Here is a 14,147-nt window from a genome sequence, read left to right as displayed (position 1 = left end):
GGAGGGAAAGAAACAGGGTTAATGGTTCAGGTTTGCTCCTCTTTAACTGAACCGAAGCATACCTACTGAATTTTTCCAACATTTTCTGATCTTACGCAGATTGAGAAAATGGCTTTGGATATGTACTTATATATTGACACTGTAGCAAATTGTTAGAGAGAATGTGCTGGGAATATTTCTACCACTTTCGATTAGATTATTGGGTGCTGCTACCAATCATGGCCATGGGCTTCAAATTATGCAGAGGCAATTATAATAAACTGAGTCCAACAACGTTTTAAAAGGCTCAGTGCCTTAGACATTGCAAGAAGATATTGAAACCACATTGTGGGAACTTTGGACTGTGCAGATCATTGGTCAGGAAACCCTGGAAGAGTCTACAGTTTGTGAACACTGCTTTGTAGGGTTGCAGATGCCACAATACATAAATATATATACTGCATCCCTCACACGCTTATCATTAATATCAAATCAGGGAACCAAACAATTATGCAGAAGGGTATGCTAGGAACAATGTAAACCCAGATTGAGGGACCGACTTGGCAAGGATACCATGATGTGGGTCAACGAAAGCATGGTGCAATAGCACAACCAACAGACCAGTTGAAAGCTCTGTGGTTCTGCTGCATTTGTCCTGGATGGTAGTGTGATAGTGGTTAATTCAGAATGGCAGCTGTTGCAACATTCTCATCCTCAGCTACGGAGAAGCCCAACATGTGAATTCCAAAGGAAATGCTGAAACATTTGCCATCTTCAGCCAGAAGCAGTGAGTGAATAGTCCACTTTGGCCTCTTCCTGAGGTCTCCAAAATAAGAGAAGAGGGACTTCAACCAATCTGATTCATTTCAATGTGATATCAGAAACAAATGAAAGCTTGATAAATGCTGTAGAAACAGACCACAATACAGCTGTGGTACTGAAGAACTTCACTCCACAAATGGTCAACTCTCTAGTCAAAATGTTCCAGTAAGTCACAGTACTGATATCTAGTGGATATTGTGGACAATTGTCCAAGAATGGGATCATCTACAAGCTTAAATACACAGCAAAATATTATGTGCCATCAATACAGCTATCAGTAAACACACTGATAGCATTACTAAATGATTCTTAGGGTGGACATTTACACTTTCCAACCAAAACTATTAACCTCTGCTCCTCTTCCAAGTGTTGCTCAACACGGAAGATGATGAATTCGGCCTGGCTACCAAGGGAGTACAGTAGATGGAAATCATACACCTTTGCCCACATTCACACTTATGACACAAGACACCATGGGTGTTGGAGTAATAGCTACAAAGTAATTTGGCACTTAAACTGTAAGGTATGGAGATGTATGACCATGGCAGATTGTTGCTTGACTTGTATGGGGAATGCAGACACCAGACCCTAGATGGACTTTAGGATTGGGAATATCTTTGTCCAATCTGAATCTGATGCAGTAGTCCATGGCAAGTGAACCTTCTAGCTTTAATCCTAACACGTGTGTGTACAGAATTTGATAGTTAAGAAGCTGGTAGCATTTAAACTTGCTAGTTAGGAAACAACCACATTGCAGTGAGACCAGAGACATGAACCATAGACCAGGTAAAGACAGGTTTTCCTCTATAATGATGCCTTAGTAAACAAGATGAGCTTTACCAAAAATCTGGTTGTTAGGAGTCACCATTAGTGAAGCAGGCATTTTTTAAATGTAATTTCAAATTACTAAAGTGAATTTAACTTCACTAAATTCTGTGGTGAGTTTTGAGCTTGCATCTCTAGATTACAAGTTTAGATTTCTGGTTTATGTGTCAGTAATTTAATCACACTACCAGAGTACCCAGGCATCCCCAGCTGAAAAGTCAAAAGCAGAGTATAGCTCCTCCCTTTCTTATGAACTCACAATTTACATAACAGACCATATACACAAGTGAGTGAGGGGGAGATTGGTGGGATGCACTTGCCGGTTGCTTTGGGCCTGCAGGCACTTTCTGCCTTGTGGTATCTTGGTTGTCAGCTGCAGTCCCAACTTGCAAACTGCTCATGTTTCAGAAAGTTCTCTGGAAGGGAACGCTGTTGTAATCTGGGAAGGATCTGTACATACATAAGTGATATAAGAACTTGAATGAGTAGAAGTAGTTTTTGGATAGTCCCAAAGGAACATAAGGAAGATTAACATTTACGTACTACCTTTCACAAATTCAGGATGACACCTCAAAGTACTATTACTATCAGTAAGTAAAACGTTTACTGTGATTCACTGTGTGGTAGTATTGCATGAGCTCATCTGGAAGGCCGTTGACCCTGAATGCCAACTGTTCCTCTCCATTGATTCTATCTGACCTGCTGAAGATTTCCAGCTCTTTATTTTTAATTCAAAGGGACATACAAGTACTGCTTGCCCATAACTGCAGTTACTGTTTAAACAATACTGGTGGTCAATAAAGTTCAGACCACCTCAGGTGACCCTCTGACCAGCTGGCGATTCCTCCCTGCCTAAATATTGAAAGGAATGGGTTAGGAAACTGATACTTGGAATCCAAGTTCATAATTTTGTGCAATTGTTCAAAAAAAATCTTTGGAATATGACATATATTCAGTTGAAGCTAACTTTACAGAATTATTTTTCAAAACTTGCTCATTTTCTCCATTCCCCTACCCAGCTGTTGATTTCTTTTAGACAATGCTGAATTCGCAAAGTAACAACTAAGCACAAGTGTGGCTGCTGAAACTGTTAACGTGAAAAAATGCTTAGTTTATATATTGTCATTTTTAAGTATTTATGTAGCACTTTTAAGGATGCTTCACAGGTGCCTATGAAACTAAATTTAACATTAAAGCACATAAGGTTATAGAAGTGCATAAGACCTAAAGCTTGCTTAGAGCCTTGGGTTTAATAAATTAACTTAAACTTTATAGAGGATCAGACAGACTTGGGGAGGGAATACCAGCAGCTGGCAGCTGGCAGCTGAAGCCACAGCGCCAAGTATGCTTTACAGAACAGAATTGGAGGTGCATGTGAAGCACAGAAAGTTGAAGGGCTGGAGTTTGATTGGTTGAGCTGCATAATTGGCATCCAATGTAGATCAGGAAGCACAGAAGTGATGAATAATTTGGAGGATGAGCCAGGAATTGGGAGTTCAAAATTATCTTAAATTTAAGGAGGGTCAAACGAGGGGTCTTTTATCAATAATGCACTGAAATATCCAAGTTTATAGGTAAGAATGGCAAGGCTTAAGGTCTCAGAGGTACTAAGTGAGAGGGCAGAGGCCTTCGGATAATTTTCTCCTTCTGGTAAACAAATCCTCCCCCTCCCCCATTCTGATCTTTTACTTCTTACCTGTCTATTACTTCCCCCTGCACCCACTCCTCCTTCCCTTTCTCCTGGGTCCACTCTTCTCTTCTATCAGGTTCTTTTTTCTCCAACCCTTGACCTTTCCTACACACCTGTCCTCACCTGTCACCTTCCAGCTACCCTTTTTATTCTGGCATCTCCCCACTTCCTTCTCAGGCCTGATGAAGGGTCTCGGCCCGAAATGGCCTCTATTCATTTCCATAGATGCTGACTGATCTGTTTAATTCCTCCAGCATTTTGTGTGTGTTACTTAGAGATAATATTCTTCCATTCTCCACCTACCACTATCCTTCAGGTTGAATGGCCCACAATTTGTGATATTGGTAGACAGATTGGCTTTGTTTATTTTTAATTAGCTATCCTTTCAGTCAGAATGTCACATCTGCTGCCTCAGTACCATAATGTGTATTTTGCTTATCATTAAAACGATGCATGGCATTAAGTGCAGTGCACGTACCCATTCACTAAGTCATCAGCAGCATTTAAATATTTGATTTAAGCTAAGTCGTTGATTTCTTGAAAACTTGAGCTAGTGCATTAAGTAGGACTTAATTTCATCTTTAGATATTTTGTGTTTCTTACTAAAAATGCAGCCTGGAAATGTGGGTATCACCTTCATAAATGACACAGACAGCAAACATCCTGATAATAATAGTAATGTTATTAACAAAATGGATACACTGCACAGATTAATCAAAATATATCATAGAACACAGCAAAACTTATATTCTTAACCAGTAAAGCTACACAAGTTTCATGATAACATGGTCATGTGCTGCTTTAAACACTAATTATAACATTTTGCAAGAGCTCTCCATTCATAGATACTACCAATGGATTTGACTGTCGGATCAATGCAAAGTTATTCCATAGTTTACTACTTCAGAACCATCAGTAAGACTAATGGGTACGCCACCTGTGAATTGTGTTAATCAGAAATTGCCATTTATCCCAGCCTTGCCTTGTTTGCCTCGTTGAAGTTTGCTGGTGAAACACAAGAGTTTATTTTCTCCAACTATAATCCTCACTCAGGCTCTGTAAGATTTCTCTGATTTGTTTTCTGGTTTTAGTTCCAACATTTAAAAGAAATGAAGATATATAAAAGCCTATTGTTTCCACTTGGTTGGATGACAATTTCTGACCAATGAGCTAGAGTGATTCATATGAAAATACACTTTCAAATGTCGGTAAACACTCATACAGATATAAAACAATTAATAAAATTAAACTAAAACTTTCTCAATCTACCTTGGTGATTAAATTCACCAAAGGTTCAGGGTAACACGAAACTCAAACAGGTATCTCAAGTCACATTCAAAGTATTCGAATACAAACAATATAACATAATTGACACTTAAATATTTTATTGAATTGTGGCATTTAAATACTCTAAAAATGTATTAATTTGTTTACATTTAGAACACAAAACATTTACAAAAATTAGTGGTCCATTTCTTCAAACATTAAATAGTTCCGTTGGTACATTACCAGTTATAAAACTGTACAAAAAAATTCATCCAATGAATTCTTGAAGATTTTAGTTTTTCTTTGGTATTTCAAGTTAAGGTGAAAATGTACAAAAAACACATTAAAAAAATTATGACACCTATGTATCATAGCATTTTTCCACAAAAAAAAATTGTTGAGACATTTCTGTATTTACCGAAGGATTGGATCCCAACCCATCAGGTCTAGAAACGATGCACAATAAAGTTTGGTCATCAAAGCTGTTCAACTCCAATCAATTATTTTTTGTATTCTGAAGGCTTTTTATTATATCTCCCTTTGATTGTTACAAATAAAGCTAAATAGTTTGATTTCTCAAGACAGTAGTTCCCCAGTACATCTTGATAGCACAATAAACCTTTAGTACAACACGCTTTCCAGGATCACCTAAGTGTCCTGAACATCACTAATTTCAGAGGCCATTATTACAAAATTTAGGGCTAGCCAGTGCACAGGTGCGATAGGCAAAAGAAAAAAAAAAGCTGTAGTGCCAACTACATACAGGGTGAAGGCAAAATTTAGAATAGCCACGAGAAAACTTGCAAGACTTTCTCATATGAGGGTTAAACGCTCCTGAGTACATGTATTCCTAGCAAATACAGTGTTACCTGAAAAAAAGCCAGAAACAACTCAAACTTTAATTATAAATTTATTACTTTAAAAAAGACAAGAAAAATAAAAATGATGGTTTCTAGAATGCGGAGGCTCCAAGACACACAACTCCTAGTTATTTATTTTGTTTGATATGTCACTGTGGAGAGCCACTCCAGTGTCAGACCAGTATTAGATGTATAAGGCATTTCATATTTGAAAAGTAAACACCAGAGTTTTCTGTAATATTACTGCCAATGTTCCAACATACAGTCATTCCAATAATAGTTTTATTGTTGCTTTTTGCAAACGCAACATTCAGAATCAAAGTAAGTCACTAAGTTTTATAGTGGAGCATGTTAACATTGTCACTGATGTGAAGACAAGAGTTGGGTCTTTAAAACTTGTGTGTAAATAAGAATGTTAAGGTATGGGATGTGCAAACATGCAATCACTACCTAAGGAAGGGAGCGCACTGTTGGAAGTAACTTTCTAGTTTAAACATCCTCCCATCTGCTACAATATACAAACACATACCACAAAACCTGAAAACAAAATCTAGAAAGTGTCTGTTATGTTTCAGTGGCTAAAGCATATTCTTGCCTTTACTTTTGCAAACTACAGAGTTGATTCATAGCAATCCTACCATGAGGATTCCATTGTTTATTATTTACTTCACTCAAGATGGGGGAATGGCAGTGAGAGCACATAAAGAGAAAAAGGGCAGTGGCCCCTGTTCTTACCACCCTGGTCTTTATCACTAGGTTAAACTTCTTACTTGACAGCTAAATAAGTTTAAATAAGCAGAGCAGAACCATGCATCGAGTCTGTAACAGAGGACCATTTTCTCAGTACTGATTGTAGTATGAATATAATTTTCTTCAAATTTTGACAGAACCAAGCATACATTTCCAGTGACCTCTGACCTCAATTTGGTAGGTAGAGAGAAGATCCTTTCATGATCTTATTTTCTGAGTTTACAAGACCCAATGTTCCTGTTTATTAAGTGTGAGGTGAGGGAGAAATAGTGGCTGAGAATTGATCAGATTCTTTTTTCAAATCATTTACTGCTAAATCTTCAATCTGTGCCCTAGTATGCAGTCCTATCTCAAATTACTACTTCTGGTTTTGATTCTTGTTTCCATGAAGTATATTATTGTCCTCTATAAAAACTAAAGTCAAACTGGAAATAGAGTCTGCATTTCAACCTGCTTTATCATTGTCAATCAAATGTCAAATTATAATTCTCTAAGATCCAAGTTCTGTCCTGAATTTAAATAAGAAGCACTATCTGTTCTGCTTAGAATTTGACTCAATTGAAAAATATGGTAATATCTAATTTTAGGCTGAAGACAACATGCATGAAAAAGCTGTATAGTTTTAGGATTTTTTTGTTTTGAAACAACTCTTATAGATACAAAAATGACTGGGCAGACACACAAATACACACTGTCTTCAGTGCTGAAATAACTCCAGATAATTGTACGTTTGAAAAAACTAGAATGAACTGAATGTATACAATTATATTATAGCAATGGATAAGGTGAGCCTACAATGTAGGTCTAATTAATGAGCCCCTGTCACTGACAGAACTGAAAGTGCCAATTCCAGTGTATCACAACTTGAGGGCAAAGATAACACACAGGCATGTTAGTAACGAGCACAAATTGATGAGAGGGCACCATGGACCGACCAAAACTGAGTGAAGACATATTTATTATATGAACATTTGATTATGATACACTCACTCGTCATCTCTTCTCCATCCTCCAATATTCTAATGCATTCCAGCATGTGACCAGCATTGCTAAAGCACCATAGAATTTATAAGTGAAAAACAAAAGCGGTTTTGGGATCAGTCTAAAGAAAAAAAAAGGTTATGGAAGGTATTGCAAGAAGTCCAATCGCAATGGCACCTTTGATTATTACATCTTATGATGTAAAAACACCAAACTGTGATGGCATCAGCAGACAGACTGAAGCAGTCTGCATTGTGGAGAGCATACACTGTCACAATTTGGAACTCTTTTATTTAGAACAAATAACAAATAAATATGTTAATACAAAAGTTTAAGTTGAGGGGGGAAGTAAGGGCAGAGTGTGAAGTATCATTAGATGATGAAACAGATTACCATGGTCAAGTGATAGCTTCCATCATTTTTTTCTTTAAACTTCCCAACTGCCTCAGTTGTTCACGCAGCCTTCAAGTTTTCTTTTGAATGAAATGATCGGATGCACCATTTAATCAATATTCTATTTCCTCAAGGATTTTTTTTATTTCACTCTCAATTCTCCCTTTTACTAAACATTTGTCAAGTGTACATTATGTAGATACTAATTCAACTTTTTTCCACTTTTGTTTCACATTTCAAATTTGATTTAGATCAATTTTGATACAAATTTATAGATATACCAAGTATTTACTTATTCCATGACCACTATCATTCAAATGTCACCTGCTTCAGTTGAGTGAATTTGATCATCAATATGTTAAAGCAAAAACCATGTGTTGAAAAGGTCGAATTGAGAGGGAGGAAATAATGAAACGTTTTGAACTTTACTAAATCAAAGAGTTAAGTATGTTAGTTTTGAGCATTTGCTTGGAAGTGAAGAGATTCTCCTGGAGTGGACCTACTGTGACAAATAAGTTCTTAAATTCAGAGAGGTACAGACACCCGCATTGACTTTCAATTTCATCAAATTGGGAATTGCATAGAATGTACTTGGGGCAAGGCCGTGCCTACTGCAAACCCTCAAGACTTCAAATTTTAACATTCAGATGTCATCAAACTTGTGCTTCAAATAGTCTTTCATAACTTTTGCAAGAGGGAGTGACTCCAGTCCCTTCAAATTCTGCAAGCCTATACATTGTCGGATTTTAATTCGGCACAGATCCTGCAAATTTCTAGGCTGTCCTAAAGGAGGAAGAAAAATATGAGAAGCATTAATGTTTCATAGCTGTATTATCAGATTTATATCAACCACTCCTAGGTTTACAACAGATACAATTCAAGAAAACTTCAGTTAGTAAAGACTTGCTGATCAAATTTCATCGAGATAAATTGTTTGATCTCTATGATTTTCTCTCTTTGCTGTTGTAATGTCGAAGGTGAGCTTGAAGTTTGCTAGCTGACCATATTTGCCAGGATAATGCATTCATTTAGCACGTACTTAAATAATCTCATACTATTAGAGTAATTGCCATTCCCCTAAGCAAAATAATTAGATATGATAACACAAAACATTTGAATTATTAAATTATTTAAGATTTAATTTTATCTGCAGAGTTTAAAAACTCCATTTTCCATTGCAGATTTAGTTATTAGACATCAACTTGTTCTTTTGATTACTTCAACTCCACATTTAAAATGTAACACTATTTAATAAATTCTATGACAACAGGTATACAGTGATGTCTTCAGAATAGTGATATTACCTCCTACTGACATTTGTAACAGTTCTACATTATTGAAATGTTTTTGCATACAAGTTGATTTTTTCCCTTATTAATTACAACCATATTGAAACTATCTTCAGCAGGAAATTATCAGAGGAATCACCAAGTGTTTGAAAGGATACTAATTGCAGCTATTGCAGGGAGTGATGCTAGCTCACTGAAGGTCAAGACCAAAAAACAGAAAAATAAAAAATGTTATTGCTTCAAGTATCTGTGTAAACTAGCAGTACAAACCACTATATTTTCAACGAAGTGTAGACATAGAAGTTTTGTTTTAAAAAAGATTATAGGAAAGTGGTCTGTTCTGGCATACTATTAGTCTTTTATTTTTTACCATAATGCAAGACTGCTGGGCTTGTCAGTAGATATTGTAATGAAGACAAGGAGAGAATCATCAACCTATGTGTACCGATTAGATGAACATTTTGCTTATATAAACTGAAAACAAAGACACACATCTGTCACTTCTGTGACAATTAAACATAGTTATAAATTCCTGCTCCAAATACCTTTGCAAGTATAGTGATATCAAGCATTTCAATAGATGATATTAGCATTTCAGATTATGGTAGATTATTCACACAACAGTATAAACCAGGCATGAAATAAACATTCTGCTGAAATATCATCTGGATACTTGGGAGCCTCTTAACATTTACAACAACATTTAGGCAAATTCCTTTAGTTCAAGTCTAAGCAGTGAATTCAACTTGACAGAAAAATAATGAACATGGTTCCACTCTCCAAGTTTGATGAATCACTTTAAGCAAATCTTCTAAAATTTGCCTTATAGTTTGGAAGATCCATTTTCCATGCAAGCCTTTTCTCCTTAACATTCCCTGTCAGTTGGACCTGTTGATCTTACAATAACACAAAATGAAAGAAAGGCACAATTGATTATGCCAGCACAGTAACTTTGAAAGAGATATCCAATTAATCTCATCCCTGATTTTAGCTCACTAATCTGTAAATTTCCTTCTCTTTTCTGGTAAATATCCAATTATCTTAAGTTTACTATCAAATCAACTTTCTAGCAGTGTAATCCTGATTACAGTTTCTGTCAAATAACCACGTATCCTCCTCCCCTGAATATTTTGCCAAATATCTTAAATCTATATCTTATAGTTACTAATTCTCCAGTCAAAAGATCCTCCCAGTAATTCTATCAAAACTCATCGTAATCGAGCTCTTATCTTTAAAAAACCGCTTTGTTGCTCCATTCCTAAAATCCTTTCTCAAAAGTTTTGCCAAAAAATATGATATGCCCACAAAAAAAAACTAACGTAAGTATTTTATTTTCAGGAAGAAATCATTTCAATTTTGCATATTAACCATTTCTGACATAAAACCTTTAAACAAAATGCAGGGCTCTAAACCTCAACTGTTAGAGGCACCTTCCTGTGACACTGTGATACAAATAGTTGTTGATCCAGAAATGTAATAAATCCAACTGGAAATAAAATGACTAAGAAGTTTCAAGTTGGAATGTTGTAGTTTTAGAGGGGATTGGCAGGGGGTTGGGGAGGTGTAACATTACTGCCTTAGAAACTCTCCAGATGTCTACACACTGAACTGAATGTGGTAAATTGGAAGCAGAAAAAGCACATCTTAATTGAAAAAAATAGGGCATGCCGTCATGTTTTAACAGTTAAGTCAATACGTAACACTATACTTAAGATTCCGAAGAAAAAAAGTTATGTTTCTTAAACCCATTCACTGTGTCACAGCAATGAACGACACAGCAGATTGTTTTGTGATTCATGATCATTAATCAATCCAACATCAGTCCTATCAAATTCAATTAAGTTTCTGACATGTTCAGTAAGCTCTTCAGGAAAATTAGTCAATTTCAATCCAATGGCACTTTTCACTATTTATTGCATATCATTCAAGGGCACAGTTATCAGCACAGATGTGCTAAGGGAAAGTTATGTCCAGCAAGCTGATTGTAAACGTGGAAGCCTGTGGGATTTGAAGAGAAAAGTAGAAATCAAAAGTTGTTCAGTGATAGAATGTGAGACTTAAAGAAAAATTGCATGCAGTGGGGTTCTATAGGATTACTGAAGGTCCCTCCCTTTTCAATGGAATGCAACAATGACTTGACCTCAAGTTAGGGAACATGGGCATTAGATGGGAGGCAGGGATTTCCTTTAAATATAAAGAATGGTGAAGGTCTAAAAATAACTCCCTACGAGACCAATAGAAGCAGAAACCCTCATCAAATTGCATAAGCTCCTGAAAAAGAACTTGATGTGCTACAACCAAGCTGAAAATGATATTACTTCTCATAATAAACGTAAGAGAATCTGCAGATGCTAGAAATCCCAAGCAACACACACAAAATGCTGGTGGCAGTCAGCATGTCAGGCAGCATCTATGCAAATTAATATTTAACAGCTGAATTTTCGGGCCAAAACCCTTCATCAGGACTGGAAAGCTAAGAGGAAGATGCCACAATAAGAAGATAGGGGGAGGGGAGGAGTACAAATGAGCAGGAGGGAAGTGAGAACAGATGAAGAGGAGTATTTTTCCTGATTGCCATGAATCATTCCAATGCCAGGCACATCCGCAGTTAATTTTTCAGATCCTCAGCTTTCTCTTTAATCATTTACACCTCATTGAATAATACAAGCAAAGTCTACTAAAGCAGAGCCCGAGCCAAATGCTTCCATTCAAAACCAAGCAGAACTTATAAACAATCATTTTGCCAAAATAAAAAAAAGCAGAAGCAAACTTCATTGCACAATGTGCTTTTTGAGTATGCTTTAGGTTCTCCATTTTGCACTCTGCCTACCAGCATGGCTCTCTGGCAGCATTGGGCTAACAGCTCAGATTTTGCAGAGTAATGGTAGTGAAATTACTTTCTCCAACATTACCACTGACAGCATCTTCAAGATTCCTGCACAAATGTGTATGAATACAGAAATCAGGAAGATGCTGTTCAGCAAGACCCATTGAGCGAGCTGCACGCGCTCCGACACTGGACTCAGGGTTCAGCGAGGAAGCGGGAACTTGGGGTAATTCCCCAAACTTACATCACGAACTTACTGCACCAGATCCGAGGAGGCACAAAAGGAATTCTCCCATTGTTTTAACTGAAGTGAACAGCTGTGAGAGATTCAGACAAGAATTTGTTAATTTGAATGGTCTTTGGGGAGGGTTATTAATTTAAATATATTCTCAATATGGTCTTAAAAACAGTAATGGGTTACTAAATCAGATTTCTGTAAACACCTAAAGGTTCCTTAGAACTTCTTAAAAACTTAACTTTATGTATGTATGTAATGTTAAGTTTGTCTTGTTAATGCTGATTTTTTTTTAAAAGATTTGAGATTTTAACCAGTATGACAGTTTTGGCATTATTTTTCTGATTCAGTGGGTGAAACTCGTTTTGACAATTCCACACTATTTGTAAAAATGCAGGCACAAGGGACTGCAGACACTGGAATCTGGAGCAAAAATAAACTGTTTAAGGACCTTAGTAGATCAGGCAGCATCAACAGAAAAAAATGGGCAGACTTTTTGTGCACTCTAAGAGTTCTCAACCTAAAATGCCAGCTGTCTATTTCCATCCAGCAGTTTGTTTCACAAGAATCTGATAGAGAAATCTGCCGAGTGTTACCTGCAAGTTCTTTCTAAAGTTATCACAAAAAGCAAAGTCTTTTTGTAAACCAACATCACAGGCAGTGCTATGGTCAATGCAAGAATTTGGAGCACCGATCTGCGTGAGCTGAGCAGTATCTGTGGGAGGAAGGGACTGGGGCTGGGCCCACTGAGTTCCTTCCACAGATCGCTGCTTCATAAGACAGCGCTGTCGGCTCAGAGCTGACTCCATCTTATGTTACCCAGAGACTGAACTAATCAGTAACAGAGTCCACAAAGCTACTTGCTTGTAAAAATTCTACAGATTCACTTAATTCCATAAGGGCTTATCATTGTCACATATACTAAAGTAGAGTGAAAAGCTTCTCTTGCATACTGTTCAAAAGATCAATTCATTACACAGTGCATTGAGGTAGTAGAAGGTAAAGCAATAACAAAATATAAAAAAGAGCATTAACAAATACTGAGAAAGTGAAATAAAGTGCAAGATTATATCAACGTAGGTCAAGAGTCCATTTTATCACCCTAGGGAACCATTCAATGGTGTTATAAGGGGGAGGGGAGGAAGGGATTGCCGACTCAGGCCTAAGAGGCCAGCATCGGGCATTTTCATGCCTTACAAGGTGCAGAACGAAAGACTGCGTGGCGCACCACTCCTCGCACAGATATAGAGCAATGTGTGGTTAAGTGCCTTGCTCATGGACACAACACGCTGCCTCAGCTAAGGCTTGAACTGGCGACCTTCAGATCACTAGTCGAACGCCTTAACCACTTGGCCACATGATATAAGGGCAGGGTAAAAGCTATCCTTAAGGCTGTGGTATGTACTTTCTCCAGCATTTGCATCTTCTACCTGATGGAAGAGGGGAGAAGGAATGTCTGGACGGGTGGGGTTTTTCATTAGGCTGGCTGCCTTACAGAGGCAGCAATAAGCATTGAGAGAGTCCATTACAGGTAGGCTGGTTTCCGTGATGTGCTGAGCTGTGTCCACATCTCTCTGCAGTTTCTTGTGATCACAGGTAGAGTAGGTGCCACACCAAGCCATGCATTGGTGCATTCAGATAGGATGCTTTCTAGGCTTCATTGATAAAAATTGGTAAAGGTCAACAGGGACAGACCAAATTTTTTCGCCTCCTGAGGAAGCAGAGGAGTTGGTGAGCTTTCTTGGTGTCTACTTGGCTGGACACAGGCAGGCAATCTGTGATGTTCAGTCCTAGGAAATTGAAGTTCTCAATCCCGCACCATTGATGCACGAGCAGCAGCTCCCTCGCTAAGGTCAATGATCGGGTCTTTTGCTTTGCTGATATTGAGGGAAAGGTTGTCATAACATCATGTTACTAAGCTCTCTATCTCCTTCCTGCATTCCGATTCTTCATTATTTGAATACAACTCACTAGGATGTAGATGTTGTTAGAGCAGAATCAGACCACACAGTCATGAATGCACAAGGGCTGAGGATGCTGTTTTGTGGAGCACCAGTGTTGAGAATAATCAAGGTGGAGGTGCTGCTGCCTGTCATTACTGTCTGCTGGTCGGGAAGGTCTTGATCCACTTGCAGAGGGAGTGGTTGAGTCCCAGGTCTTGGAGTTTGGTAATAAATTTGCATGGAATTATAGTACTGAAGGCAGAGATGCAGTCAATAAATGATAGCCA

The 14,147-nt window shown here is 37.6% G+C and overlaps 1 protein-coding gene across 4 annotated transcripts in view; it reads right to left on the bottom strand.

Annotated features, from left to right (window-relative positions):
- The window catches only part of asb7 (ankyrin repeat and SOCS box containing 7), a 101,219-nt gene that overhangs the window by 30,237 nt on the left and 56,835 nt on the right, over nt 1-14,147 (bottom strand). For 2 of the 4 annotated variants that reach the window (XM_072278370.1, XM_072278371.1), the window contains exon 4: nt 3,992-8,349. The exons of the other annotated variants lie outside the window; for them this stretch is intronic. In XM_072278370.1, coding sequence (XP_072134471.1) covers nt 8,210-8,349 — 140 coding nt within the window. In that variant the 3' untranslated portion in view covers nt 3,992-8,209. Of the gene's footprint in view, nt 1-3,991; nt 8,350-14,147 lie in introns of those variants that run through there. 4 annotated transcript variants of the gene reach the window in all.

Source organism: Mobula birostris, chromosome 14, assembly GCF_030028105.1.
Source record: "Mobula birostris isolate sMobBir1 chromosome 14, sMobBir1.hap1, whole genome shotgun sequence".
Taxonomy (NCBI): Eukaryota; Metazoa; Chordata; class Chondrichthyes; order Myliobatiformes; family Myliobatidae; genus Mobula; species Mobula birostris.
This window is presented reverse-complemented; position numbering and strand designations above follow the sequence as displayed.